The sequence below is a fragment of the Marmota flaviventris genome, chromosome 16 (assembly GCF_047511675.1).
Source record: "Marmota flaviventris isolate mMarFla1 chromosome 16, mMarFla1.hap1, whole genome shotgun sequence".
Classification (NCBI taxonomy): Eukaryota; Metazoa; Chordata; class Mammalia; order Rodentia; family Sciuridae; genus Marmota; species Marmota flaviventris.
The window spans coordinates 30862552-30889652 of NC_092513.1; the positions used below are offsets into that span (position 1 = coordinate 30862552).

General features: G+C 32.3%; 1 protein-coding gene across 1 annotated transcript in view; it reads right to left on the bottom strand.

Moving 5' to 3' along the window:
• Positions 1 to 27101, bottom strand: part of Pik3c3 (phosphatidylinositol 3-kinase catalytic subunit type 3) — a 121257-nt gene that overhangs the window by 66994 nt on the left and 27162 nt on the right. Inside the window, exons 5-12 of the mRNA XM_027935728.3 lie at positions 21819 to 21905; positions 19768 to 19863; positions 16723 to 16794; positions 15732 to 15836; positions 15023 to 15115; positions 10075 to 10260; positions 4687 to 4841; positions 2976 to 3066 (exon numbers count right to left, since the gene is read on the bottom strand). Of these exons, the coding sequence (XP_027791529.1) occupies positions 2976 to 3066; positions 4687 to 4841; positions 10075 to 10260; positions 15023 to 15115; positions 15732 to 15836; positions 16723 to 16794; positions 19768 to 19863; positions 21819 to 21905 (885 nt within the window). The remainder of the gene's footprint in view (positions 1 to 2975; positions 3067 to 4686; positions 4842 to 10074; positions 10261 to 15022; positions 15116 to 15731; positions 15837 to 16722; positions 16795 to 19767; positions 19864 to 21818; positions 21906 to 27101) is intronic.

Below are 27101 nucleotides of genomic sequence, written 5' to 3' on the forward strand. Positions count from 1 at the left end.
AGATGGTAAGAGAGATTTAGCCAAAGACTGTCAAGAAAAAAAATTTTTTAGATATATAGGAGACAGAATAGAAAGTTTTACATAATTGATTAAATGCATGCAAATAGAGTAATAATCACAATAAAAACAAATAGGATAAAAGATCCAGTTACAAAGAGAATGCTAGGTGGACAAGGTGGCACATGCCTGTAATTCCAGCAATTCAGAGGCTGAGATAGGAGGGTCATAAGTTCAAAGCCAGCCTCCACAACTTAGTGAGGCCCTAAGCAAGGTCCTTTCTCAAAATAAAAAATCAAAAGGGTTGGGGATATGACTCAGTGGCTGGGTTCACTCGCTGGTGTTTTTTTTTTTTTTTTTTTTAAGTTAAAACTGAATTTAAAAAGCAATATTTAGCCATAGATGTTTTTAAGATATGTTTAAAATATAAGGTCATGCTGAGTGTGGTGGGACACACCTATAATCCCAGCAGCTCAAAAACTGAGGAAGGAGGATCATAAATTCAAAGCCAGCCCCAGCAAATGAGCAAGGCCCTAAGCAACTTAGCAAGACTCTATCTCTAAATAAAAATATAAAAAAGAACTGGGGATAAGGCTCAGTGGTTAAGCACTGCTGGGTTCAATTCCCATTACCAAATAAATAAATTAAACATAAGGTCACAAAAATATTTAAAATATCAAAAAATTGACCACAGAATACTAATCATGACAACACTCTTTTAACATTTCATAAAACAGATTTTAGGGAGGGGGAGCATTACACAGAAGATTAATAAACAGTGACAGAAGTTTTGAATTATTTGAATGCACTTAGTAAAAAACCTTTAAAATATTTAAAGCAAATACAGAAAAAGTGATAATTCTATTATTCAGGGGAATTTTTTTTCCCTAGTGTTTTCATAGATAGAGAGAAAAAACTTTAGGAAAGGGTACAAAATTTCAATAACACAGCAAATTTACTCTGTGGCGTATGTACAGTGCTGCATCCAACAGATGAGGTACACACCTTCTTTTCAAATAAAAATTATTTGAATTTATGAAATATGACCATCCTTAAGCAATGAGAACTGAGTCATCATTTTTAAAATATCCTTTTTTGAGTTATCTTTTTTAAAATATGTGGCCAGATTTACAAAATGGTCTTCTAAACCTCCATGAGAGAAACACAGAAGAACACGAGACTATGCCAAAATGTCAGGGAGGAGAAAAGATGGTTGGTATCTCAAGTTGTTTAATTACAATTTCAAGGTGACAACTGCTTATACAATGCTATAACTTTACTGGGATAGAGAAAAGGGAGGGAAATATCTATCAAAATAATTCCTATTGCTCTGTGATATACAGCTTGGATTACCTGAACTATCATTCAAGAAAAGGTTAAAGTGAATTGTTCATTGAGCAACAGCATATAGGTTCATCATTCAAAAGAGTCATACACAAATACATGAACACTTTTTAAAATTTTTAACCTAAAAGTTTTGAATGAAAGGTAGTATAATAAATGATATTCTGAACATAGCTTTTAAAATTCAATCACTTCATTGCACTTCCAATGTTGACCATCCTGGTTCATACCTCTAACCTGTCTCTTCTGAATTATTTCAATAGCTTCCAAGTAAAACTCATTTGGTACAATGGCTTACAGGCCATACAAAACTGATCATCTAGTTCTCTCTCAGAACGAGTCTTCCGCCTTGATCACTTACCCTCATTCCCCAAACAAGCTGGCCTCTGTTGGTACTCAAACATTTAAGGACTGGTCTTAAGGCATCTCTACTTGCCATGACCTCTTTTTAAAATGTCCTTCCCTAAAATCCATGTCATTGTTCCCTCCTGTGCTTATTTTCCACAGATGTTACTCCTTCGGGGAAGCCTTTCCTGAGAAATCTTTGTGAAACTACAACCACCTTATACTACCAACATTCCCTATCATCCTCTGATTTATTTCCTCCTTTAAAAATAGGCACTTTTTCTTCTACATGAAGATATTATTGATTATTCTGCACAGTAACATTAGAGTATAAGCTCCATGGCAACAAAGATGGTAACTGTTATGTTTCTGCTTCATTAATATTAGCACCTAGAACAGTTTCTGGTTCATAAAAAAGAACCAAAATTATGTGTGAATGACTAAACAACTGAATCAATTTCTTAGCTTTCAAAGAGCAAAAGAGCCCTTTGCAGAAAGGTTTCTTAAAGAGATCACCTAAGGAGTCTATGATCTTTTTGATTTAAAGTTTTTTTTATAGTTAAATATGGTCTGTTATTTTTGTACGTAACATTCAAATCTCTCTAGTTAAAACAAATGATTTATTAAATCATTAGCTTTTAAAATCTGACTGAAACCTATATATATATGTGTATACACACACACGTATTAAGAAACAAACTGAACTTTCTAATATTTAGATTGTTAAATATTAATGCAGTATTTGTTTTCAACTTCTGGAGTATAAGTGCTTCCTAAAAGTTATGGGGACAAATTTAACAATATGTTCTAGATCAGCTTTTAGAATGCACTTCCAAATAAACCTTTCAGAGTAGTACTAGCCTAAGAAAGAGAACTGTTTTACATCGAAAATGAGTCCACCTACCTGTAGAATTAAAAGCAGACACTCAGTATAGTATCCCTAGTGCCAAAGTTGTACATTTCTACAATGTAATCACACTGACAATTGCAATCCTGTTCATAAATGCATTAACCATAAATATTCGGTTTCCCTAATAAAATATTTAAGCCTAGTTTATTTTCACATTGCATATGAATCCATTTATATGCCCAAAGCACCAATAAAATGAATTGAATATTATCCAGCACATTATACTGAGGGGAAAAGTCATAAACATGTATCATAAAGTTAAGTTATTTAACAAAGTTATAATACTTAGATTAAACAAAATAAAGGTTTTGAAGACCAACGTAAGATGTTTATTTGGTAGGATCTCTCCTATAGCAAGCTTGAAAAGCTTTGTACTCACCTCCAGATTTTCACCATCCGAAACTTCTTTTGTTTTAGATGCAGGAGGAGGGGAAGACACTGGAGGAAGAGGGCTGGTTATAATTTGTGAGCTGAAAAAGTAATTAGGAGAGATCACTGAAACATACTCTAAGATAAAACACTTTTTTTTTTTTTAAGAATTCACTTTGATTGTGCCTGGTTAATGCATCACTTCCTAAAGTTTTCTTTTGTGCAACGCTAGAATCACATTATATTCCAGGGGAAAAAACCTCCAAGGTCAAAGATTATGGGTAACAGTAGCTTGGAGATTTATGTGCAAGTCTGCATGTTTGCAGAGGTTTTCGTAAATACTACAGGGTTATATTCTGATTTGTTTGACTTGGTTGTATTTTTGTTTAAGACCATTTAACATTAAACCTGCCTTCTCCAATCATATTTGACCACAAGATCATCCCTACCACTTTGATCTTCTTAAAAATCACATAGAATAAGTGCCTAGCCAACCACAATTTGGGAAATATTGGTTTACAGTTTGCATCCTCTCATAAAATCTTGAAAAGACCTTTACTAGTTTGTCTTTCATGGTGGCACAAGTAAAGGTGGCATAAGTAAAGATCAGGCAGGTTAAGAATGACTTGAGACTGAAGAGCTCCAATCTACAGTGGGAATAAACATAAGGGTTTCTTCTCTTAAAACTATAGAAATATTTAGCAGTAATAGGAAACAGATTTAGTGTTTTCCTGTTTTCCAGCTCTTTGTACATACAGAAGATAGAGCATAGCAGTATCAAATACATGAATAAAAATTCAGATTTCCAATCTTGGGACAATAAAATAAATGACTGAACTGATTCAGGAAATCTGAATTCTAAATCTAGTTTGTTCATTATTAGTTTCCTCACCTTTACATTTTATATCATTCCTACCTCACTTTTTTTATTTCAACAGAATATCCCATTTATTTCACATTTTTAAAATTTTATAAAAAAGAAGTGGCAAAGCAGAAGAATTTGGGAGTCAATGACAATTTGTAAGACATAAGCCTGAGCAATTTACTTAACATTATATCCTTCATCTCTAAATTAAGGATATAAATATCAACCTCAGAGACTGTCATACTTAGGTGACACTGGGTCTGGTACACAGTTGACACTTGGCACTGGGTCAGGTACACAGATGGGACTTTTTAGTTGTTACCATTTTTAATAGCTGACTTTCAGTCCAAATAACATGCTGTTTAATATACCAAAAAAGATGAAAACAACTAACTAAAAAATACATTTCATTAAACTACTTGAGCCAACTAACCTGCTCAAATGAACATATTTTAATAAGAATCGTAATAGTCGCTGACACTTACTGAACATATATGCTAGACCATCTTTTAAATGCTTTATGTCTTAATTCATTTAATCTTCACACAACCTTTTATAATCAGTTACTAATGCTATACTAAATTTTATTATGAAAAGTGGGGCCACAAAAAAATGTAACTTAAACAAGTTTGCTAAATGGCAGAATTGAGATTTTAACTAAGGTATTCTGACTTAATAGCTTACAAAAATCTGCTCTATAAAACAGTAATTTGTGCTCAATGAATGTATATGCCATAATCCACAAAAGCAATAGAGTTTGGGTTTGGTACATCTGGGAAAAAAGTAAAGAAGGCAACAACTTGACCAGGGAGAAAATGATCAAATTTTAAAGCACATCCTCCATGAATATCCATACCTATCTATTTCTGCAGAATTTATTCCAGAATTCGACAAATTCTCTGATACTGAGCCCTGACTATCCTTTTTGGTAGGTTCCAATCCATTCTTTATGTCATCAAAATTTTCATATTTGAGAGCCTGAACCAGCTGCAGTAAGTACATCAACAAATCCTGAAAAATAAACCCAAAAAAAAAAAAAAAAAGCTAATATTAGGAAAAAAATAATTAGAGACAAAATTTATTCCTAAATGTCAAGCTAACATTTTCTTTTATCTACTATTTTTCAGCTGTGTCACCTTTGGTATGTTACTAGGATAATTAACCTCTTGGTGCCTCACTGCATTCTTAGCTATAAAATGAACATAATAAAAACAGGAGAGAGAGTCATGAGCATTAAATTAGTTAACAAAAGAAAGCTACAGAAGAGGATTAGGCACACAGTAAGTAGCATCGGAAAAGCATAAAATAAAACAAAACTGTAGATGGTTTATGTGAACTAAGAAATGTAAAGAAAGATTCTTTTTCCTAGCAGATCAGATAAATGCTATTTCAAAAATTACTACAGGGCTGGAGATGTGACTCAAGTGGTAACGTGCTTGCCTAACATGCGTGGGGCGCTGGGTTTGATCCTTAGCACCACATAAAAATAAAGATGTTGTGTCCACAGAAACTGAAAAATAAATATTAAAAAAATTATCTCTCTCTTTAAAAATAAATAAATAAATAAATAAATAAAAATTACTACATAAGCAACTTCAAATTTTCAAATTTTCCAAGAATTTGTTTCATAATCTTTTCTCATTAATATTAAAATAAAATGAACTGATGTCATTAAATATAAAGCCTACTTTCTTGTTACATAATCACATCTTGAAAAATATAAAATTCTTCCGAGTATGAAGGATAATTTTTTTTTATTTTTTGCTTTGATTTTACTCACCTCAGTGGGACCCTTTTTCTAATAAAATATAAAAAAGGGCTAGGTGGTGGTTAAGCACTCCTGAATTCAATCCCTGGTACCACTACCAACAACAAAAACAAAAAATTAAAAAATAATAATAATAATAATTTAATGAGCAAGTGACATCTGAGATCAACACTGATAGAAGTTTAAAATTTTCATAGTTTGAAGCTTATATTCCAAGTAGAAAGAGCAATATAAGCAAAAGCAAGGAGATTCAAAAGTATAGGAAAAACAAAAAATATTTCACTTCCAAAAGAGCATGGGTATGTAGCTGTTATAAAGGCAAAATTAGAACCCATGTCACTAACTGAAAATGCCTATATGAAGAGTTACTCTATATTCAATAAGGAATGGGAAGACAGTGAGTGATTTTGATGTGAAGCTTTGTATTCACACTCTGAAGTATTAGAATTAACTTGTTCTTTAGAAAAATGGTGATCTCTGCCTTGATAAAATGTTATGACTCCTGGGAAATTTTTACTGAATTGCCTGAGATGGAAACCTAATTTTTGTTGTTTTTTTTTTTTAATTTTTGCTTTGATTTTACTCAAATCAAATTGCTTAGGGCCTCGCTAAGTTGCTGAGACTGGCTTTGAACTCAGGATCTTCCCACCTCAGCCTCTGGAGTGCTGGGATTATAGGCATGCACCACCGCACCAGGCTACTTCCTCATTAAATTCTAATGCAGAACTTCACTATGAACAAAACAACAGTAAGAGGACTTATTAAAAGTAGAATTGAATATTATCAAATTAAATTTAAAAAGGTGTTAAAAATTTATTTTCCAAGTATATGCTTCATAAAACTTTAGGAAATTTAAAAAAAGAAAAAACCTTTTAGTAAATAGACTATCTAACAATTTAAAGGTCAGAGGCCATATTAACAAGTGCCAAAAGAATGATAATAAAGCCATTTTTTATTTAAACATACTCATAAGCACAGATAAAAAGAAATTTTCTCAACATAAATAAGAGTATTTGACTAAAACCAGTAAGAAATACACATTAGAGAGTAAAATATTAAAGTATTCCCATAAAATGACCAACAGCTATCACTTTTATAATTCATTATTCACTATCACTATTTTTATTCATCATTATTATTAGCACATTTAATGCAATGAAAGAAAAATAACATATTTTTGAAAAAAGGATATTTTTTGGATAGCATGGTTCTACATCTAAGAAATATGAGAACCCCACCTGGTCTTTTAGAATCATTAAGAGAAATGGATTAAGTGACTAAAATAAAACAAATATTATATCACATATGTAATTAAAGAGAAGCAAAATAAAAGATTAAAAAGGGATGAGGCCATTTATAACTGTAAATGATTCCTGATGTGCATGAATAAAAAAATCTTATGTAGCTAAAAAAGAGAATTTGATATCATTAAGATAAAATATTTTTCTAATTCAACTCAAGACTGGTAAAATTGTATAAGAAAATGACAAAACCATTCTAAATTTCATGGAAAGCAATATCCAAAAACTAAAAAGAAAGTTTTTAAAAAGTAAGAGAAGGAAAGAATATCTAATCATACATTTAAAGTACTACAAAGCTGGTGTAGTTTTAAAAGTACGATACAGGCACAAAAATAGAAGACTTATAGAGGGTTATCAGCAAGATGGTAAAATTGTATCTTTTGAACCAATAATTCCAATGCAAACAATTCATACATACACACACAATTATATTAAAAGACTGAAAATAACTGCCTGCCTACCTACATGAAGAAGCTCAATGTTTAAATTAAAATTATAAAATAAACTCATAGTGCAATATTATGCTATTGTTCAAAAAGAATAAGGTAGATCTACAGGTTTCAGAATACATCAAATATAGCACCTCAGCATTCAAATATTTCAACTGAATATTTGAGTCAAATCCAAATATTTTAAGTTTGAGAAAAAGCAGGGGCAGAAATGACTCTCTGGTGTTCTTCTGAACTGTCTAAGGTGAAAAGAGCCCTTCCTACACCTGGAGGCACTTTTATCTTAAGACAAAGGGACACAACGCAGAGAGCTCTCTCAATAAACATGCTCTTCTTTCTCCATTTACTACTCTTGGCTTTTCTTCCTTCTTTTGTTCTATAACATTTTCTGTGACTTTCCCCCTTTCATTAAACCTACTATAAAAATGCTCAGGTTTTATCGTTTTCTCAGGTTTTTATTTAATTACGAAGGTTCCCGTGTCATATAAACCTTGTTTAATAAATTTGCAGATTTATCTTGTTAATTTTCTTTTGGCTAGATCTCTAGCCAAAAATCTAGGAGGAAAAATGTTTTGTTTTGTTTTTTTATTCCCTACAATAGTTGTCTATAAAATCCAGAACACAGTATATTTTTTAAGAGATTAAACATCCTTCACCATTTCATAGACAATTGTTTACCGATGCTTCCACACTTTATAGGTGGGAATTATATATAATAAAAAAACATCCAAGATAAACTTTCCATTTAATAATAAAGTTTTTAATAGTATAATCCTATTTATATTATCTTTAAGTGACAGTGCAGATAATACACATGCATATTATTATAATTAATAAAAATATATTAGAAACTACATTGGACACTGTTATATCAAAGAAATATATTTGGTCTACATCTCTGGTTCCTAGTCAGATCCCTTAAAACTAATAATTCCTAACTAATAAAGAGTCGCACAGGTGAAAGGAGACTATCAGGCCCCTTTCAACCACACCTGAGTTAATTTTAATAAGGTAACTTTTGGAAAGTCACTGCAGATGGTAGCAGCCTGCCAAAGTGGCCATGTGATTGGAAGGTTGAAACCTCTAGGATATGGGGAAAATGACTTAATGACTTAATCACCAATGGCCAGTGATTTCATCAATTATACCTTATAATGATGGATCCATAAAAATTAAAAATAACAGGATTTAAAAAGCTTCCAGATTGGTGAACAAGAATGTGTCTAGATAGCAGGAGGATGGGGTATCCCAACCACTTGGGAACTAAAGTTCCTGTGCTCAGGTCTTCCCACAATGTCTGGTCATTTGTATCCTTCATCTGTCTGCTCATTTGTACCCTTTAAAGCATCCTTAGTAATAAATAAGCAAAAGGAAGTAATATTTCCCTGATTTTTACAAGTCGGGATAATAAAATATCCAACCCAAGAGGGGATCCCAAGAACCCCTAATTTGTAGTCAATTGGTCAGAAGTAAGAGGGCATCACAAAATAAGTGGCTCTATAGATCACAACTGGTAAAGAAGGATGAATTATATGGGAGGGTTCACTATATTATTTATTTTATTGTTTGAAATTTACTTTAATTAAATACCTACATAGAATTAGATTTTAATAATGGTTCATTTGCTTCTTGAAATTCAGAAGCCATTACTAATTCAAAATGATTTCACTATTTTTGTTTTTCTAGAGATCATTGACAATAGTTGTTCCATGTGATCAGCATTCATACACACACACACACACACACACACATTTTTTTTCTTTTGAGACTTCAGAGGAGTTATTTCATGCCCCATAAGCCTTATCATAAATTATTAGGTTACGTTTCAGGGTGCATTCACCCTATAAAAAGAAAATCTGATGGACTAGTTTACTTCACTAGAAATTGCAGTCAGGCGGAGCACGGTGGCACACACTTGTAATCCCAGCATCTCAGGAGGCTTAGACAAGGATCCTGAGTTCAAAGTCAGCCTCAGCAACAGCGAGGCGCTAAGCAATTCAGTGAGACCCTGTCGCTAATAAAAATACAAAATAGGGCTAGGGATGTGGCCCAGTGGTTAAGTGCCCCTAAATTCAATCCCCAGTACCAACAATAAATAAATAAATAAACAAACTGGGGAATTGGGAATTGCTAACACTCAAACTCCAGCAATGCTCTGTGTTAACTAGTGTTTCTTCCTTCCTAATGGCCTCACATGTGTATAAATATTCACATGTACACATAACTGTAAGCAGCTTAAAGTTTAAAGGAGGAGTTGAAGGAGAGTTAAGATGACCATGCATCTTTGTGCTTTAAAGGCCCCAAAGCTTTTCAAGGCCACAATTAAATGTGGCTTGTTGTATACTGACTGATAGAGGGGATCTGAATTATTCCCTAGCCGGTGCTACATTAAACCATTTTTCATTAGAATTCCTTTTTCCAGACAGAGCAATACAAGCTCTGCTGCCAGGTAGGTGCCTTGGGAGAGATTGTCCTATCACATAACAGATCAGGAAGTAAATTTTCATTTCACAGAGGAGTCCTTGGAGGAATATTTTAATTTTACTTCTGAAAATACACCCAGTATATCCTCTACCCTTCTAAAAAATCTCTGTGCATGTGCTCACAAGTGCTTACACTATGCCCCACCCCCACACACATATATATATACACACATATATAGTCTATACTTAGGCTCTAGTTGAAAATGTACCTAGTCAAGACAGAAGTAATGAATAATAACACACCTCATCATCAGCCTGTCGGAGCCGGGCCACAGCATAACGCCTCACTGTAGGATTGGTGTAATGAGAAGACAACAGTTCCAAGGAATCTTCTACATCCATTGGCTTCCATTTTCCCAGAAGTTCCAATGCCTGTTTGGCCTCCTGAGGTAGATCCCAATTAACACATTTCAAGAATTTTGTCAAAGCCTAAAATCAGAAAAGATTTTAAAATTAGAAATAGCATCCTATTGCGTGGGTTAAGAAAAATCAAGGTTTGTGAGGCAGTATCAACAGTGTGTCACAAAATACAGCAAACAAGCAAGGTAGACACTCCCACCACTAGTCTCACTCTCAATCATCTCCCTTGGCTATGATCACTGGCTTTCCTACATTCCCACCCATAGGGACTGAAACAAGAATAAATGTCTGAGAAGTAACTACTTGAAAAAAAAACGACATGCAATCCAACAAAATCTCAAAAAAAAAAAAAAAAAGCATCAAAATGGATAAGTACAAATGCAGCAAGAGATAGTCTGATTCAACAGACTGCAGCATCTTTTTGGAAGCTTACTTCTTTAGATAGGCAGCACTGAAGTTTTCACAAGCTTTTTTTTTTTTTTCCACAAGCTTTTCCATTTCGTAGTATATCAACAGTCTTAATAGGAATGAGTAGGTAGGCATTTATCTTACAACATGCCAATGAACTTGATTCAACAACTAAAACAATCTAATTCCTAGATTTTTTCCAGTTTATATATTTATTAATAAAATTTAGTGCACACTGCTGCCAAGGAATTAACCACACTGTACAAAAAAAATCATAACTTTATAATGATAACTGTTACAAACAATAAACCAAGAGGTAAGGAAATGAAGAAGGGAACAAGAAAAATAAGAAAGAATAATAATTTGAAGACAAGAATAATGATGAAAATTTATCCTAGGCCTGCTCTTTCAAAAATGCTTTATTCATCTATGTAAAGATACAGGATTTAAATGCAATTTTATTTGAGCCGGGGTGTCTGGGTTCAAATCCTAATTCCTGAATATGTCAGTATATTAGCTGAATCACATAATTTAACTTTTAAGGAACCTATCTCATTAGATTATGATGAAGATTAAATAAGTTAATGAAAGTAAAACATTTAGAACAGTGGCTTCCATATAATAAATACTTTGAAAAATGTTCATCATTTTATTTTCACTTATTGTTATTCTATTTTGTATGTTAAGTCTAGTATCAAATGTTCATTTTACTGCATTTATTATAATATTTCATATTAATAATTCTGATAATCTCTCCTCTGGATCTTAGAATTACCTATTATCTCCTACTACCAGAATCACAATTACATCAATGCCAAAAATACTATATTTACTATATATATATATATATATATATATATATATATATATTTTTTTTTTTAGGTTTAACTGCTACCCAACTCAATTATTAGAAGTTTCTACTTTGTTCTTCTTCCAATATTTCCAATTCAAAATATTCAAAACTGAAAACATATCCTCATCTGTCTTTCCACATACCCTATTTCCTTATTTCTGATACTTGGGCCTAACCTCTGCAACTTGTCTCCAAGTCAACTTTGTTGTACATTTTCGTCCCACTCCCTTGCCCTTCACCATTGCTCTATAAATCAGTACATGAGCCTCTTAATTCTTTCTTTCTTTCTTTCTTTCTTAATGGTGCTGAGGATTGAACCCAGGGCCTTGTGCATGCAAGGCAAGCACTCTACCAACTGAGCTATATCCCCAGCCCTAATTATGTCTTTTTAATAACTTGTCGGCTTCACTCCAAAGTGCTTAAATTCATCTTCCTAAAATATCACTTAAGACTTTAGTAGTTTCGTGTTGGCTATAAAATCCAATTCCCAAGGGCTAAACTCAAGAACCAAAACAATCTGGTGCCTTCTTTTCTTTAAATAACCTTTCATACTAACTATTGTTTTCTGAACAGACTGCCTTACTCATTGTTAGCTTCTCCATGAAAAAATGATCACCAAGTAAATAATGTCATCAGAGTATGTTCAAATTTAAGCACAATTTTTCCTCACACCACACCATAACGATCCTGCTACATTTAACATTTCCATTACAACAATCACCTTCATTTTTACTAAAAGAGTCACCCTTAATTACTATCCCCATACTTCTCCATATTAATGTGAAAACATCCTTTGCCTAAAACAAATTTCATTTATATAATATGTGGACATAATACCTAGAGCCTTGTACAATGCTAGGCAAAAAGTGAATAAATGCTTGTTGAACTTCAGCTATGATTCTGCATCAACTTCTTATTAATAGACACAGATATGATTACTGTCCTATAGTCACTGTTTCAGAAGAAGCCTCCTAAGAACAAGCAAGTGCATCACCATTATCTTCACTATATGTGACTCTTCCAATAGCTTCTTCTCCAAGGCATAATCAAGATCATGAAGTTAATATGACAATTATTTTCAACCAACACTTTTTAAAGAAAAGCTACTATGAAAGATAGCTTTAAAAAAAAATCACAACATTTACATTTTGGGGTCTACAAAAAAAATAAGTCACTTCCTATCTATTGTGGACTACAACTGGAAATAATTTTATTAGATCAATTTATTAATGTAAACTTTATGGACAACATCATGTCCAGAGTAGAGGATTTTATCCAGAATATTCAAGACAAGCCATATAGAAAAAAATAGGTAGAAAGACCAAATTTAGTTTAAAAAAAAAAGAAAAACCTTGTAAGAACCAATTTTCTCCAATTTCTTTTCTGAGCACTGCCTTTTCTCTAGGAAAGCTCTTTAGCTGCTGAGCCCAAATGCTAAATCACAATTTCTGAGAACCTAACATTAAAAGAATGTCTTTGTGTAAATGAACTAAGGAGTGGTTTGTGGGGCTATTTGTTTTCTACAAAACCCATTTTAAATTATTACAAGGATACAAATGTGGCTGTGTAAATAATTCCTCTGGTCACTTCAAGGCCAATATACATTTGGTTTACTCAAAAGTTCTTCCCCAAAATTAAAAAATATCTTTCACTCTACTCTGGGCATCATTAAGAATCCTGTAATATGTCCTGAGAATTGAAGTTTCATCACCACCTTTCAAAAACTTGAAATCAACTAGTTAAATGAAACTTGTCACACACTTTATATCACTTGAGCACTTTATTTCTTTTGCACATATCTAGAAGTAATTGAATTTCAGTGGGAAGTGACTACTTGTTTAAACAAACAATTTTTCTTGCAAGCTTTTCTAAGAAAGTTCTGCTCTGTAAATCTATTCTATGCTTCTTGAACCTATACATCCTAACAGGTTTAATTCAATATCTTGCTGTGTGTTTTAGACAACACTGTGCTGCATTCAAGACGCAATTTCTGTGACCAAGGTTACTCTTCATTTAACACAGTATCATGATACTAACTTAATCTTTATAAAATGAAATCAGAAACCTGTGTTTCCGTTGATGAATATTTCCTTTCCTTCAGTGACGAAGAAAAGAACACTCAAAGCTATAGTAAATCTCCAATTCCTCTCTCATTCTTACTATGGATATAAAGGAGAATAAATATGATTCATCTACAAAGAATTTCCCATGGTATCAATAAATGATAAAAAGAAAAGATCAAGAGTCAAGATCAGCTGTAACCAGATTTTTATCTTTACTTCAGAAGCTAAAGAAAGGAAAATGAGTTCAGAAAAATAAATTAAAACAAAGTAGCTAAAAACCATCTCATGAGACTGTAAAACATATTAATTCATCTTCACATAATTCTGTAACAGCTTCCTGACAGATATTATTTTTTCTAAAGCTTCTCTGCTCTGCTCCTAATGCTCTTCAGCATTCCTGCTAAGGAAATCTTCCACATAATGTTGGAAACGTTTTCTCTACAAATTCTCCTTTCTTGTCTTCACTAACTCACTTCTCTTCTATCTCATCAAGCATATCCAGAGGCACCATGTATAAGCTTTGTGATTCTTCAAACATTCCTCAATCTCTCTAAAGAACAAGTTTCTTCATCTGTAGAACAGTGTCAGCATTGTGCACATTGTGGGGTTATTATGGAATTTAAAAGATCCCTGGCATACAGTAGCTGTTTAAATAAATGCTGGTTATTATTTTTATACTTCAAAAGTTAATACTTGGCCATTTATCATAAAGCATTACAGACTATACTAAGAACCAAAAGAGACATAAAATTCATACTACCAATTAATAATCTCATATTTAACATGAGGAAACTAAAGCTTAAAAAGGTGAAATAATTTGCCCAAATTAAAAAAACTTCTTGGTAATGCTAAGAAGATTCAAAACCAAATCTCTAGACTCAAACTTAGGGCTAATGACTTCATCACTTCTTTCTCCAGAAACTATCCACTCCATGGTTTCACTATGGAAATCAAACATCTCAAATCACCGAACCTCTATTCTGCTTGCCACTTCACTGACTCAATTTCTAGCTTTTCATTTATGTTCTTATTTTCCCTCTAGCCACAACTCCAGAATTCTATAGTTCTTTTAATAGTGTAAACATTTTCCTATTAGTCCAAATTCAAAGAGGTAAGAACAATGAGATATAAAACAATAATATTCACTCTACACAAAGAACATACCAGGCGCTCTGGTAGGTTATTCATTTATATTATCTCACCTGTGAAAGAAAGCTGTCTCCACTAGAATAATAACAAAAAGTAATTTACTTCTTTCTAACATATACAAGTTGTTGTTTTCAGAAACTGAATCCAAGACTCTCTGACTTCAAAACCCATTCAGATATTGTCTATGCATCAACAAACATAAACATGCCCTGTGCTACCTCTTTATTTTTCTCCCCCAATGGAATATCAGATATATTTCTCTGTAATAATTATAAGTTGATAATAACTGCATTTTGATTGCACTTTTACCTCATCTTGATCATTCCTAAAAAATTTTGACAATATTCAAGACACTCACTTTTTCTTGATTGGTAAGATAATATCTAAACTTCCAAACAAGATCTTGTTCTTCATATGTAAGTTGTTTGGTTGGTGGATAACTCACAATAATCTATAAAAAAGCAGAAAAAGAACTCCTTTGTCAAATATGTACTTCCTATATATTTCCATTTAATATTTTTCATTTATTAAATATTTCAATAATTCAATCACTATACAAGCAAGAAGGTACATTCAGCCAAGCAACACTTAAATTTGCCATAGGTATCTATCCAGGATGTAAGGAGAAAAAGAAGATGAAAATGTCATACTTCATATGTAAGTACATAACTACAAAGTTCATTTACTTCAACTAAAAACAAAACAAATGATGCCCCATCACAAAAAAGGAAGAACAAAAAGTAAAGCAAACTCTTATCAACTCAATACCTACAACAATGCACATTTACACATCATCTTGTCTCTCAGGCAATGTCTTAGAGCCATGTTCTAACAATGCTACATTGTGAAAGTAAAAACTATTTGTAGCTATTTCTAGAGTAAATACATTTACTAAAAGCCCCCACATAATTTTGTTTAAATGCAGACATGAAGAGTGTTGACATTATATAGGGCTGATCAACATGGAAAAGATGTGTATCTAAGTCATTGTTAAACTAATGTACCATCAGTTGCCATTGAAATACCCATCAAACTATTTTTATATTCATATTTTATAAGTGTCTTACATTTAGCTGATCTCTCGTGGCAGCATTGGGTTTGAGATCATGGTCAGAAGGTCCACTTCTTAAACTCCGGGCAAGCTTGTGGTGTTTGCTCTCAACTAAATTCTCCTATAAATTATTTTAAAATACTGATAATGTAAACTTCACAAAAAAAGAAAACTCGATAGCTATCTAGTCAGAAATATAAAATGGTTGCTTACTTAAAATCATTTTATAATACTTAACATTTTATTTTAGGACAATTTTAGTCCCTTATATATCTTTAAATAATATGTACCCATTTCAAGAGTGGAAAACTATGAATGACTTAAGCTCTACTAGTGTCATAATATGCACATGCCATGTCAGCTTCTTAAAACTTCTGGTGTTGACTGTTTTACTCATGGTCAACATCATTAGTTTTAACCACATTATTATTGCTTAAGAAAATATGTGTGTTTTTATATTTCCTTTGATTTCTTAATACATTTATTTTATTAGTTGACTGCAGGTGTGTGAATTGTCTGTTCATGTCTTTTTCCTAACTTCTGATTTTGATCATTTGTTCTTCAACTTTTTAGAGCTCTTTATATATCAGTAGTTCTAGTTGCTACAACCATCTTCCTTATTTTACAACAAAGTCTATCTTCCAAAGATGCTCATCCATTAATCGCAGCTGTCAGATCCTAATTATACAAATTTTTCTTCCGTATAATGACCATCTTTCAAATACCTATTCTAATAAGTTCCCACTCTAACAACAACATTCCCCACCTCTTTTAAAAGGGATTCCTAACTCTATATTATCCTGACCTTGTTTTTAAGATGTCAGTGTACCTTGTGAAATTTCCATTTGATATCTGATCCTAGTAGCTAAAGTAGACTTATAAATCACTTCTAGCTAATTGAAGTGGATACATATTACTTTTTCAAAAGAAAAATGCACTTTATGGGTCTAAGTCATAATTATTAGGGAGAAAAGTACTTCCATTAAAAAATTACACAACAGAATTACCATAGACATCTGAGGGTCAGGAACTTTCACTAATTCAAAGCTTGTTAAAATTGGAGATGACTCATCACCATCCTGGATTATAGTGCAAGAAATGAAAAAAGAAAAGAACTTTAGTCAAATGATAAAAAGCAAAACATAATGCTATATACTATATTTTAATTCTATTCAATAAGCATCATTCTTTCCTACAAAAAAATCCTTATCCTGCCAGGCCCAGTGGTGCATGCCTATATCCCAGTGGCTCAGGAGGCTGAGGCAGGAGAATCTCAAATTCAAAACCAGCCTCACTCAGCAACTGAATGAGAGCCTAAACAACTCAGGGAGACCCTGTCTCTCAATTTAAAAAAAAAAAAAAAAAAGGGCTGGGGATGTGGCTCAGTTATAAAGCGCCCATGGGTTCATTCCCTGGTACCAAAAATAATAACAATAACTACAATAGTAATAGTAATCCTTCTCTTTTTTCACCTATCTTAGAAAATATATTTTCATATCTTTGGTTACTGATATTTTGGAAAAAAATAAAATCTAATAAAAATTACATTTGCCGAGATATGGAGATATGAAAATTAGCAAATGTTTTTATTGCTTTATTTTTTAAAGAATTTATTATGACAGTTCATCAAAAATAAAAATCCTAATACTCAAACTTGGAAAAATGAAATTAGAGAGCACAATTAAAGTGTGGCACAACTGATGTGTTTCACCATTTCCAAAAACCACATAAATGCTATTAACTTTTCAAGGGATCACAACTGAGATTCACTGAAAGGAATGGAATTTTAAGTGTAGGGTTAATGTTACTCAAATTTATACATAGCTAGAGATACAGAAATACTACTCCTTAGAGGAACAACACAATGTAAACTTAAATAATAAAAATCAATCAATCAATTCTTAAGAAATAAAGCTGTCTCATTTTGTTGGTGTTATTTTTGAAAAATGCTGGCTTTTATTTTTATCCTATTCAGGCATGGAGGTAATTTAGCATAATAAATGTCACTGCCAAATATTCTGGAAAAGGCTAAACTAATTAAGGTTGGAATTCATTTCCTCATGATTCTATACCAGCATCAAACTTTTCTGTCAATTTCCAAATGCTAGTAAGTTTTCAATTTTAGGTACATTCAACAAAATCAGGAGAGACTGCAAGAGGGGAACTATTGTGACTTAACTTTAGTTCAGTAATTGAGTCTTACAGAAAACCACAAATTCCCACAGCTGTTGTTTAACAGGCTTGTTCTCAGTCACAAAACCAGAAAACACATTAATCAGCCCAACTGTGACAAGTAATCTTCACTAAGGCTATCTGTCACAAAAGACAGGTGACAAGAAAGTCTATTTCCATTAGATTCAATACACTGGCCCAGCAATCTTTACACTAAGTGGAAATATGACAGGATGGGCAGACAGGCATTAATTTACAACCAATTTTCTGGAAGCAGTAGAAAGGGGTCAAGAACCTTTTCAAAAATACTTGAAATTCTTCTAATTTCTATTCTGTTATTATTTCATCTATTATCAAAGCTGTCTTTCAAAAGATCCTTCACCCTCCATTAGCATGTTTTTGTAATGTAAGCTCCATATAAGCAGAAAATACTGCTTTTCATGATATTATATGTAGTATAAAATATAAAATACAATTTTATTAAAATGTACTGGTGACCAAAAAAGCCCCTTTTTTTTTTTTTTTGGACATACTTTTCTAATAAATCACTAAACAGTGTTATATAATCTATCTTCCTATGTTCTGTTCTCTACCAGGCAGTATCATTTTTAAAAGACCAAAAACTGTTAACTTTTCCTAATCTGCAACAAAGTGAAAAGGATACAAACTAAAAGAAAGACATAAATATTAACTTGAAAAATAACTATAAAAGTAATCAAAAACTAAATAAACCCAAATCTTCTATTATGAAAAAATTTCAAAGAGCAATATACAGTTTAATAAGTGTGACACACACACACACACACACACACCAGACACTATGGCACACACCTATAATCCCAGCAAGTCGGGAAGATGAGGCGAGAGGATTGCCAAGTTAAGGGGCATACTCAGCAATTTAGTGAGGCCCTAAGCAACTCAGCAACACCCTCAAATAAAAAATGCAAAGGACTAGGGATGTATTTCAGTAAAAAAGCCCTCCTTGGGCTCAATACACTGTACCAAAAAAAAAAAAAGTACATATATTTAAAAATCATTTGTTACAGTATTAACAAATATGTAAGTATAATTCAAAGTGCCACTTCAAATAAACAAAGATACTTTATGCAAACTTGGTTATATGCTACAATAAATATTAATTATGCTATGTATCAAAAGTCAGTTCTCATTTCCTGTGACTTGTCTACTATTTCCAACATAATAAAAGATACCTGGTTTAAATGGTTTCAAACTAAACATTTGATTATTTCTGTAGTATTTAAATGAAGCTTCTTCAGAGTACATATTTTTCAAGTACCTAATACATGTCAAACAAAAAACTATTTTCCTTTTCATAACAGACCATGGCAAACCCATAACTGTGTTATTTGTTATTAAATCAGCCCAATGGCAATGTGAGTTTTTAAATTTTGCATATATTATATATCTAAATGCACATTTAAAGTCTTTTATAAGTACACTCATTTAGGGCTACATATAGAATTCCAACATATTACATATATATTCAAACAACAAACCTTGCCTTGACTTTAAAACTATGATTTCCCCCTTTTACTTTTCAAATGAATAATAACTTTAAATAAAGCCTTTTTTTTTTAGTGTTCTACTTGCAAATGTGTAGAACAATTAATCAAAAAGTTTTTAATCACTTGCATACTTATTGAATTTTTTAACCCAGAACTGCATTACATGAATGATTGGCTTTTGTAATCTTATTGTAGCTATATGATTTGATTTGTGTATACATAAACAGCTGCTGCTGACAGCTGTCTGCTGCTATCCTGCAACAAAATAATTCATCTCAGCAGGAACAACAGTGATTTTTTTAATGTTTCCCCTCCCCCTTCTTCAGAAACCACAAACAGTTCCAAGGAAAATACCTTTTCATAATAAACAATACCATACTCCTTATCATCACACTTGACACATCGAAATTCAACCATCAAATACATGAAATTAGAACTTCGTTTTTCACTCTGAAAAAACAAATTTATGAAAAATGATCACTTTCAACATTTTCTTAAAAATTAGTATGCATTGTTTTTCCCAATTCAAAAATAATGTATAAATCAAGTACAATTTAAGATGTAACAAATTTTTCTTCATTATATGCATGTCCTGTTTTATATAGCACTGTTTTATATGTATCACTATTATTTTACCCAGTAGTATCTATTACTCACTCACAATTCCCTCCTCAAATTTAATAAAACTTTTTTGATTTATTCAGTAGTTCAGATTTTACAATATAAAGTCTTGAAAACATTCCGTATATATCTACATGACAACTGTTTTATTTAAAAAGCAAAGGTATTTTGTATTTCTAACAATGTTGGAAAAAGAACAATCCACCCTTAAACTGAGACTAATCCAACTGTATAGGAACTAATAAATTTTAAGAACCGGTAAAAGAAAAAATAAAAGTACATAACTAAGAAGGAGTCCATTTGACCTTACCAAGTATAACTTTTAGAAGTTTTTCATAATTTACAAATTGTCTTAAGACAACTTGTCATTTGTAAAGTGTTTTGGGGGGCGGGTTTTTGGTGGTGCTGGGGGATGAAACCCAGGACTTCCAACATGCTGGCAAGCATTCTACCAACTTGGACTATATTACCAATCCTTCATTTGTAATTTTATCAACACTGGGCAATAATTACTCCTTATTTCAACATAAAAAAAGTTTATTCTTCATGTCAATATGTCCCCTTTATTAAAAAAAAATAGGCAAACAGTATGACAATGAAGTGAAAAAAAAAATGGAGTCTAAAAGAGTTATTAGTCCTCTCTAAACCAGCTTTATAAATGGCTTTAAATGAAATACATAAAATCATAAAGGTTTAAAGAGGTTATGTAAATCGTTCAGCACATCATAGTCTATTGTGGTAATGGTAATGATTGTCTCTCTTAAAAAAAGGGGATGCAGAAGATGAGAAAGTATGGGCAACACCATATTTTCTACATCTCTATGCACTGAAACTGAAATACAGAGAAAGTCAGTAAGTATTTTGGTGTACTTTCTTTTGGAATGTAGAATTATAAAAATTGAAAAGGTAAACGTTTCTGTACATGAGAACAGATTATGAATAAATTTAGAAAAGACAACCAATAGTCCAAATGAACATAAATGTTAATCACCACTAAATTCATTTTTAAAAAGAGCAATGGTTCATTGTAAAATTAAAAGCTTTCTACCTGCTGAGAACTGTTCAGAGAATATAAATTAAGTCACTTGTGGACTATGGTGGTCATTATGAGCCAGACAGTGATATTCTTCTTTCCTAATTTGATTAATATAATTGTTATTTTTATTCTCTAGATTTTTGTCTAAAGAATCAGGCCAAGCATCTGGTATTGTAAAACAAATCTAGAAAAAAGGAAAGCTTTCTTAAATAACATTTAGAAAGACTCTCACTGAAGTTATCTTTTAAAGATAATGTCATAAAACTGGCACAATTAACAAAGTGAAGGAAAACATAAACCACATAACTTTATCAAGGGGGCAGAGTCCTATATGTAGAAACAAGAGAAACAATAACATCAATTGGAGAGAAGACTTCTTAAGATGATATGTGGTAACGGAAATGAGTAAATAAGCAGTGGGCTGAAAGGAAGATTTATCCAACATTGACTTGAACTTAAACATGAGCTGCCATTAGAGAGAACACACAAGTGAGGCAGCAAAACTCAACAGATTTAAATTTATATGATATTTAATATATTTACAATATAAATTACTATTTCATGATTCAGCATATATTAGAATTTAAGAAAGGCAATATGCCAAGTTTTCTACTAACACAGAATTCACACCTATAAACATTTAAGCCCAATAACCCCACATGTGTTAGATACTTGACTATAAACAATTCTTCTCAAAAAACTGATGTAGAAATAATGTTCTGAAATAAAAAAGATGTATATAACCCACCTCATTTATCATTTCTATTTCTCTAAATGTCAATCTGTCCAGCCAATCTACTTTCACCATGTGTCCCTGTCGATGAGCTTTGGTGAGCTGCAGAAAAAAATATAATGGAGAAAACCTTAACATAGATTTTAAAGAAAGGACAATAAAAAATGATATAGGTTAAGCATCCCTAATCTGAAAATCCAGATCTGTAATGTTCCAAACTCCAAAACTTTGTGTCGACATGACACAAGTGGAAAATTCTAAACCTAACCTCAAGTGGGGTCACAGTCAAAACACAGGCGCACTACAAATAATGAATTATTTTCAGTCTATATATAGAAAGGTGTATATAAAAATAAATGAATTTTCTGTTTATATGTGGGCCTCATTCATAAGGTATCTCATCATGTATATGGAAAAATTCCAAAATCCAAAATACTTCTGGTTTCAAGCATTTCAGAACAGGGATACTCAACCTGTAATATCAATTACACATATGAAACGTTCTTACACACATCAGAATCCTTATGTAACCGTTGTGATAAGAAACTCGGCATGAAAAAAATTTTAAAGAAAAGCCATTAAAATAAAAAAATATGAAAGATCCACAATCTTGCAATGCTTAGACATTTCTTACATTTTTACCATTTTTACTATTATAAAGAGAAGGAATTATAATAACAAATCCTCTAAGAAAGAGTATGTAAACCACTTTTTCTTTTGTCCACACTTTTAATCTAGCAAACATTATAAAAATGGCAGTCACAGATACATATTTCTCTAGCATGTATAAATTAAAACTTTAGGCACATACATATACATGCATGTTTTTATTTTAGGAAACAATGTGAAAATATTTTAAATACCTAGAGTTGCTGTTGGTAGAGTACAATGAGATCTTACATACCAATCTACCCTTAGTTTCATAAATTATATAACAATATATCAACTATTCAAATCCACAGAGAATTCACAATAAGTTCCAAGAGCCTCAAATTAGAATTAGTTTTTGTATTAGAACTAGCTTTGTATTAGAAACCCCAGCTTCATTTAATGTATCAAATCCTTTCTTTCTAAACAAATTCATAGCATAAAGCACAACTGGATATCAAAGTTTTATATAATAGGTTATCTATATCTGTTATCTTCCTCTTCATTGGCCATGTCATGACAATATTCTTATAAGGACAACACTACCACCAATTATTGTCTCTCTAACAGAACTAAAATTTTCAGCATCAATATTCATTATCTTCCTACACTCTCACCACAATTACAAGGTTATACTATTTTGGAAATGAAAACAGTAACTGCACACAAAAAGTATGAAGTTCATTTTTTTAAAATATTTTTTTCAGTTGTTGATGGACCTTTATTTTTATTTATTTATTTGTTTCTATGTGGTGCTGAGAATTGAACCCAGTGCCTCACACATGCTAGGCAAGTGTTCAACCACTGAGCTACAACCCCAGCCCCACTGAGGTTCATTTTAACACATAAATAATATCAACAGCATTTTTACAAATAAACTCAAAAAAAATTTATCTAAGGTAGTCTCTGAATGAAAATGCATAAAAAGGTATCAATAAGTGCTTAGGCTAATTACTGTCACAAAGCAGGGAGTAAATATGTTGTTGAGTAATTAATGGTAGAGCATTAGGATAAATATGCTAGCAATATGAAAGAGCCCAAGAAATGGACAATGAGGGAATCAAAGAAGATCAGGCAATGTGTACTAAAAGAAAGAGTACTAGACTGCGAGCCAGATACCTGGGTTCCAAACATAACACTCCATTTTCAAACTCTATCATTTTGAACCTGCAACAATAAGTTGAAAGTATTATATTCTATTCCTATTCTCCAAATTTAAGTGAGATAATGTATATAAAACATGACAGGTAGTCATGACAATAGCATCCATAATGACTATTCCTTGTAGTTCATTAAAGGTTTATATTCTTACTCACTTGGCAACATGTTCCAAACTGGTTTTCAAGATAAATAAATTTATAAAAGGCAACATTACATCCTTTCCTTGTAAGAACAAAGTTAATAGTATAAATCAGTAAAATGAGTTTATATAATAAAGAAAGAAGGAAAAAATAACATTTACATCCAAATTTTGGGCACTTATTATAATCACTCTTCTAAGAAGATAGTTTTGACCCTAGTTTACAAATGCTTGTTATTTACTACTACGAAGTGGCAGAGCTAGAATTTAAATCCAAGGTTTTCAAAGCCCATTTTCAGTTGGGCACAGCAATTCACACCTGTAATCTCAGTGACTCAGGAGGCTGAGGCAGGCGGATCAGAAGTTTTAGGTCAGTTTCAGCAACTTAGGGAAACCCTATATCAAAATTTTAAAAAATAAATAAAAATTTAAGAAAGAACTGGTAGTAAAGCTCCCCTAGGTTCAAGTCCCAGTACATAAAAATAAAAAGGCCCATTTTCCTTCTATCAGTCTTTGCCACTCATTCTCTATATTCATGCACTATTACTAAGAAACTTTAGTTCAACTAATTTCTCTCATTTGTTGAACAGTAGTTAGTTCCATATTCATAATACAATAGTTATTCTCCCACTAATTTATTATGTGAAAAGAACTGGCAATAAAGTTTAGTTGTGGAAAATGTAGTGAGGCCTTTTCTCTCCTTTTTTAAATACTCAGACAAATCAGAAATGTCTGATCAGTATGGCAGCACTAAAACTGATAAAGTCATTATGGAGGGCAAGTTGAAATCATCCTGGAAACATTCACATTTGTTCTTTTTTTTTTTTTTGTAGAAGGACACAACACAATGCCTTTTTTTTTTTTTTTAATGTGGTGCTGAGAATCGAACCTGGGTCCCGCCCGTGCTAGGCGAGCGCCTACCGCTGAGCCACAATCCCAGCCCTTGTTCTCATTTAAAAAAAAAAACCACAGATGGAAGAACGCAAATATCCACTAACAGTGGGAAATGTTAAGTAAACCATGATACACACACACTACAAAATGCTAAAATTAGAAAGAATAAGGAAAATCTATACAAAACATTACAAAATTCTTGACATATCATATTTCATACATTCGATTCAAGTGGGTTATGAACTCCCATTTTTACCCCAAATACAGAATAACCAATTAAAAAAAAAAAAAAGGAAAATCTATATACTCAGTAGGTTAAAACAGTGTTGAGAGCTCAAGTAAGTACAAAATCATAGGTACTATTTACTCTATGATGATTGCTTACGTATGTATTTCCTGCATTCGATTTTGAGATTAGGAGCAGAAATACTAGATATTTCTCTATTTAAATTAGTTTTATAATTTCTAGAGAACTGCACAGTTACTACCCAGAACTTCTTCTAGCCACCTGTTATGTATATCTATTACTAAAGAACAAACCACCCCAAAAGTTAGTGACTTATAATAGCATTCATTTTGTATTTCTCCATAAGTCATGAGAAATTACAAAATGAGAGAGCCTCTTGATCTTATTTACAATTGCTCAGGAGAGCAGTAATTTGGTGGCTGGGGTTGGAGCATCCAAGATGGCTGCACTCACCTGTCTGATACCTTGATATTGAAAAGGGTGGGCTTAGCTGGGATATGAGGGTGGTGGGGCCACACTCCTTCCCTATTTGTTCTTTCTCGGTGGTGTTCCATCTTCAGTGGTTTTTCAACATGGTTACCACAAAAGAATAGTGTAGTACCTAGGTGTCCTCAAGAAGTGCAAAAACAAAAGCTGCCTAGGTGTCTTACCTAGAGCAGCACAGCATCATTTTTGCAGTACTATATCAGTGAAAATAAGTCTCAAGGCTAAATAAGATTGACTGTGGAAGAGTATGAGTATCAGAAGGCATGCTTCATTGACAGCTAGTTAGAGACTAGCTAGTACAAGACTTATTAGACCAAACACAAAATACAACTGATTGTATACTTGCTCCTTTGCAATTGAACAGAGTTTAAAAATGGCAAAGTCTGCTCTTAGCTGAACTATAGGCAATAGGTAAAGTCTAGAAACAGCTGTGACAACTACAAAATGATCAGTCTCTGCCTTCTTCAAATAATCTCCCTCATACTTCAAAATAATCTAGCCACACAATTTCTTTTGGTTCTTAGGACTAAAAAGACTTTTCTTTTTAGGGGCTTAATGAAATACTTAATAATTGTGAATAATTAAGTGGAAAATATTTTTAAATTGTATAGATTTATAAAACTATAAAGCACTATTAAAATTCTAAGCAACTATTCTAATTTGCCCATAACCTATATCACTTCATCTCTTATTGATGCTGATAACAATGTACTCAGACTTGGATAGTTTTCACCAGTCTAAAACAGCTTCTATTTAAATATCCCCAATCTCAGAACTTCTACAGATATTGAAGACCAAAAATAAACTTTAAAAACATAGGTAAAATTAGTTACTGACATAATAATTTATGTTTCATTTTTGGGTCTGAAATGTCAGTAACCTACATTATTTCCAAGGAGGAAAAATCTGCATTCTGTTAAACAGCAGGATAAAAGTAGTACAATCTATTTTAAATTGCTTGTGAAGAAATCATCCTCACTAGGGTGCCCATTCTAGTAAGGAGATAGGTCAAGAAAACAGTAAAAGTGTCATTCACTCTTTTTTAAGGAACACACAGGTTTCTAAAGAATTCACAAGAAGTCATATAGAGTTTGAAAGAAAAGCCTACTGTCACAAAAATAATGACACAATTATTGGGCCCTAACTTCTCCAAGAATTAAACAGCAAGGGGTTATAAAAGCTTTTTAAATAAAAGAATCCCCAAGAACCAAATAACATGCCCAGAAAACTTTTTGGAGTACTAATCATGTATTATCAAATTTGATGGAAAGAGGAATATGTGCTTGAGGAAGATGTCTCATATCAGTGGGTGTTTAATAAAAGTATCACAGACAAATCTACAAGTAGGCCAACTTGCCACACTGTATCTAGACTAAAAACAGCAGGGAAAAGGAATGTTAAACAGTGATCCTTGGGAACAGACAGTCCTGCAGGAGAACCATAACTCTCACAGGTCACTGCTGCTTATTTTTACTTGCCTTATTGCACTGTTTTAAAAGGAGCAAGTATACAGACTAAAAATGGCAAGGTATACAGAGTTGTTTTCATGCTAAAGCTATGAAAGGACAGTAAAACCTAGCACTCATGATTTAATGAAAATTTGAAAGAAATTTTATCTGGAAAGGTGACAAGGATGGAAAAATAAATATTTGTAAACTTCTGAATTCTGCCCAAGAGGTTAGAGTTGGGAAAAGAGAAAGATATTTGAAAGGAGGAAGGAGAA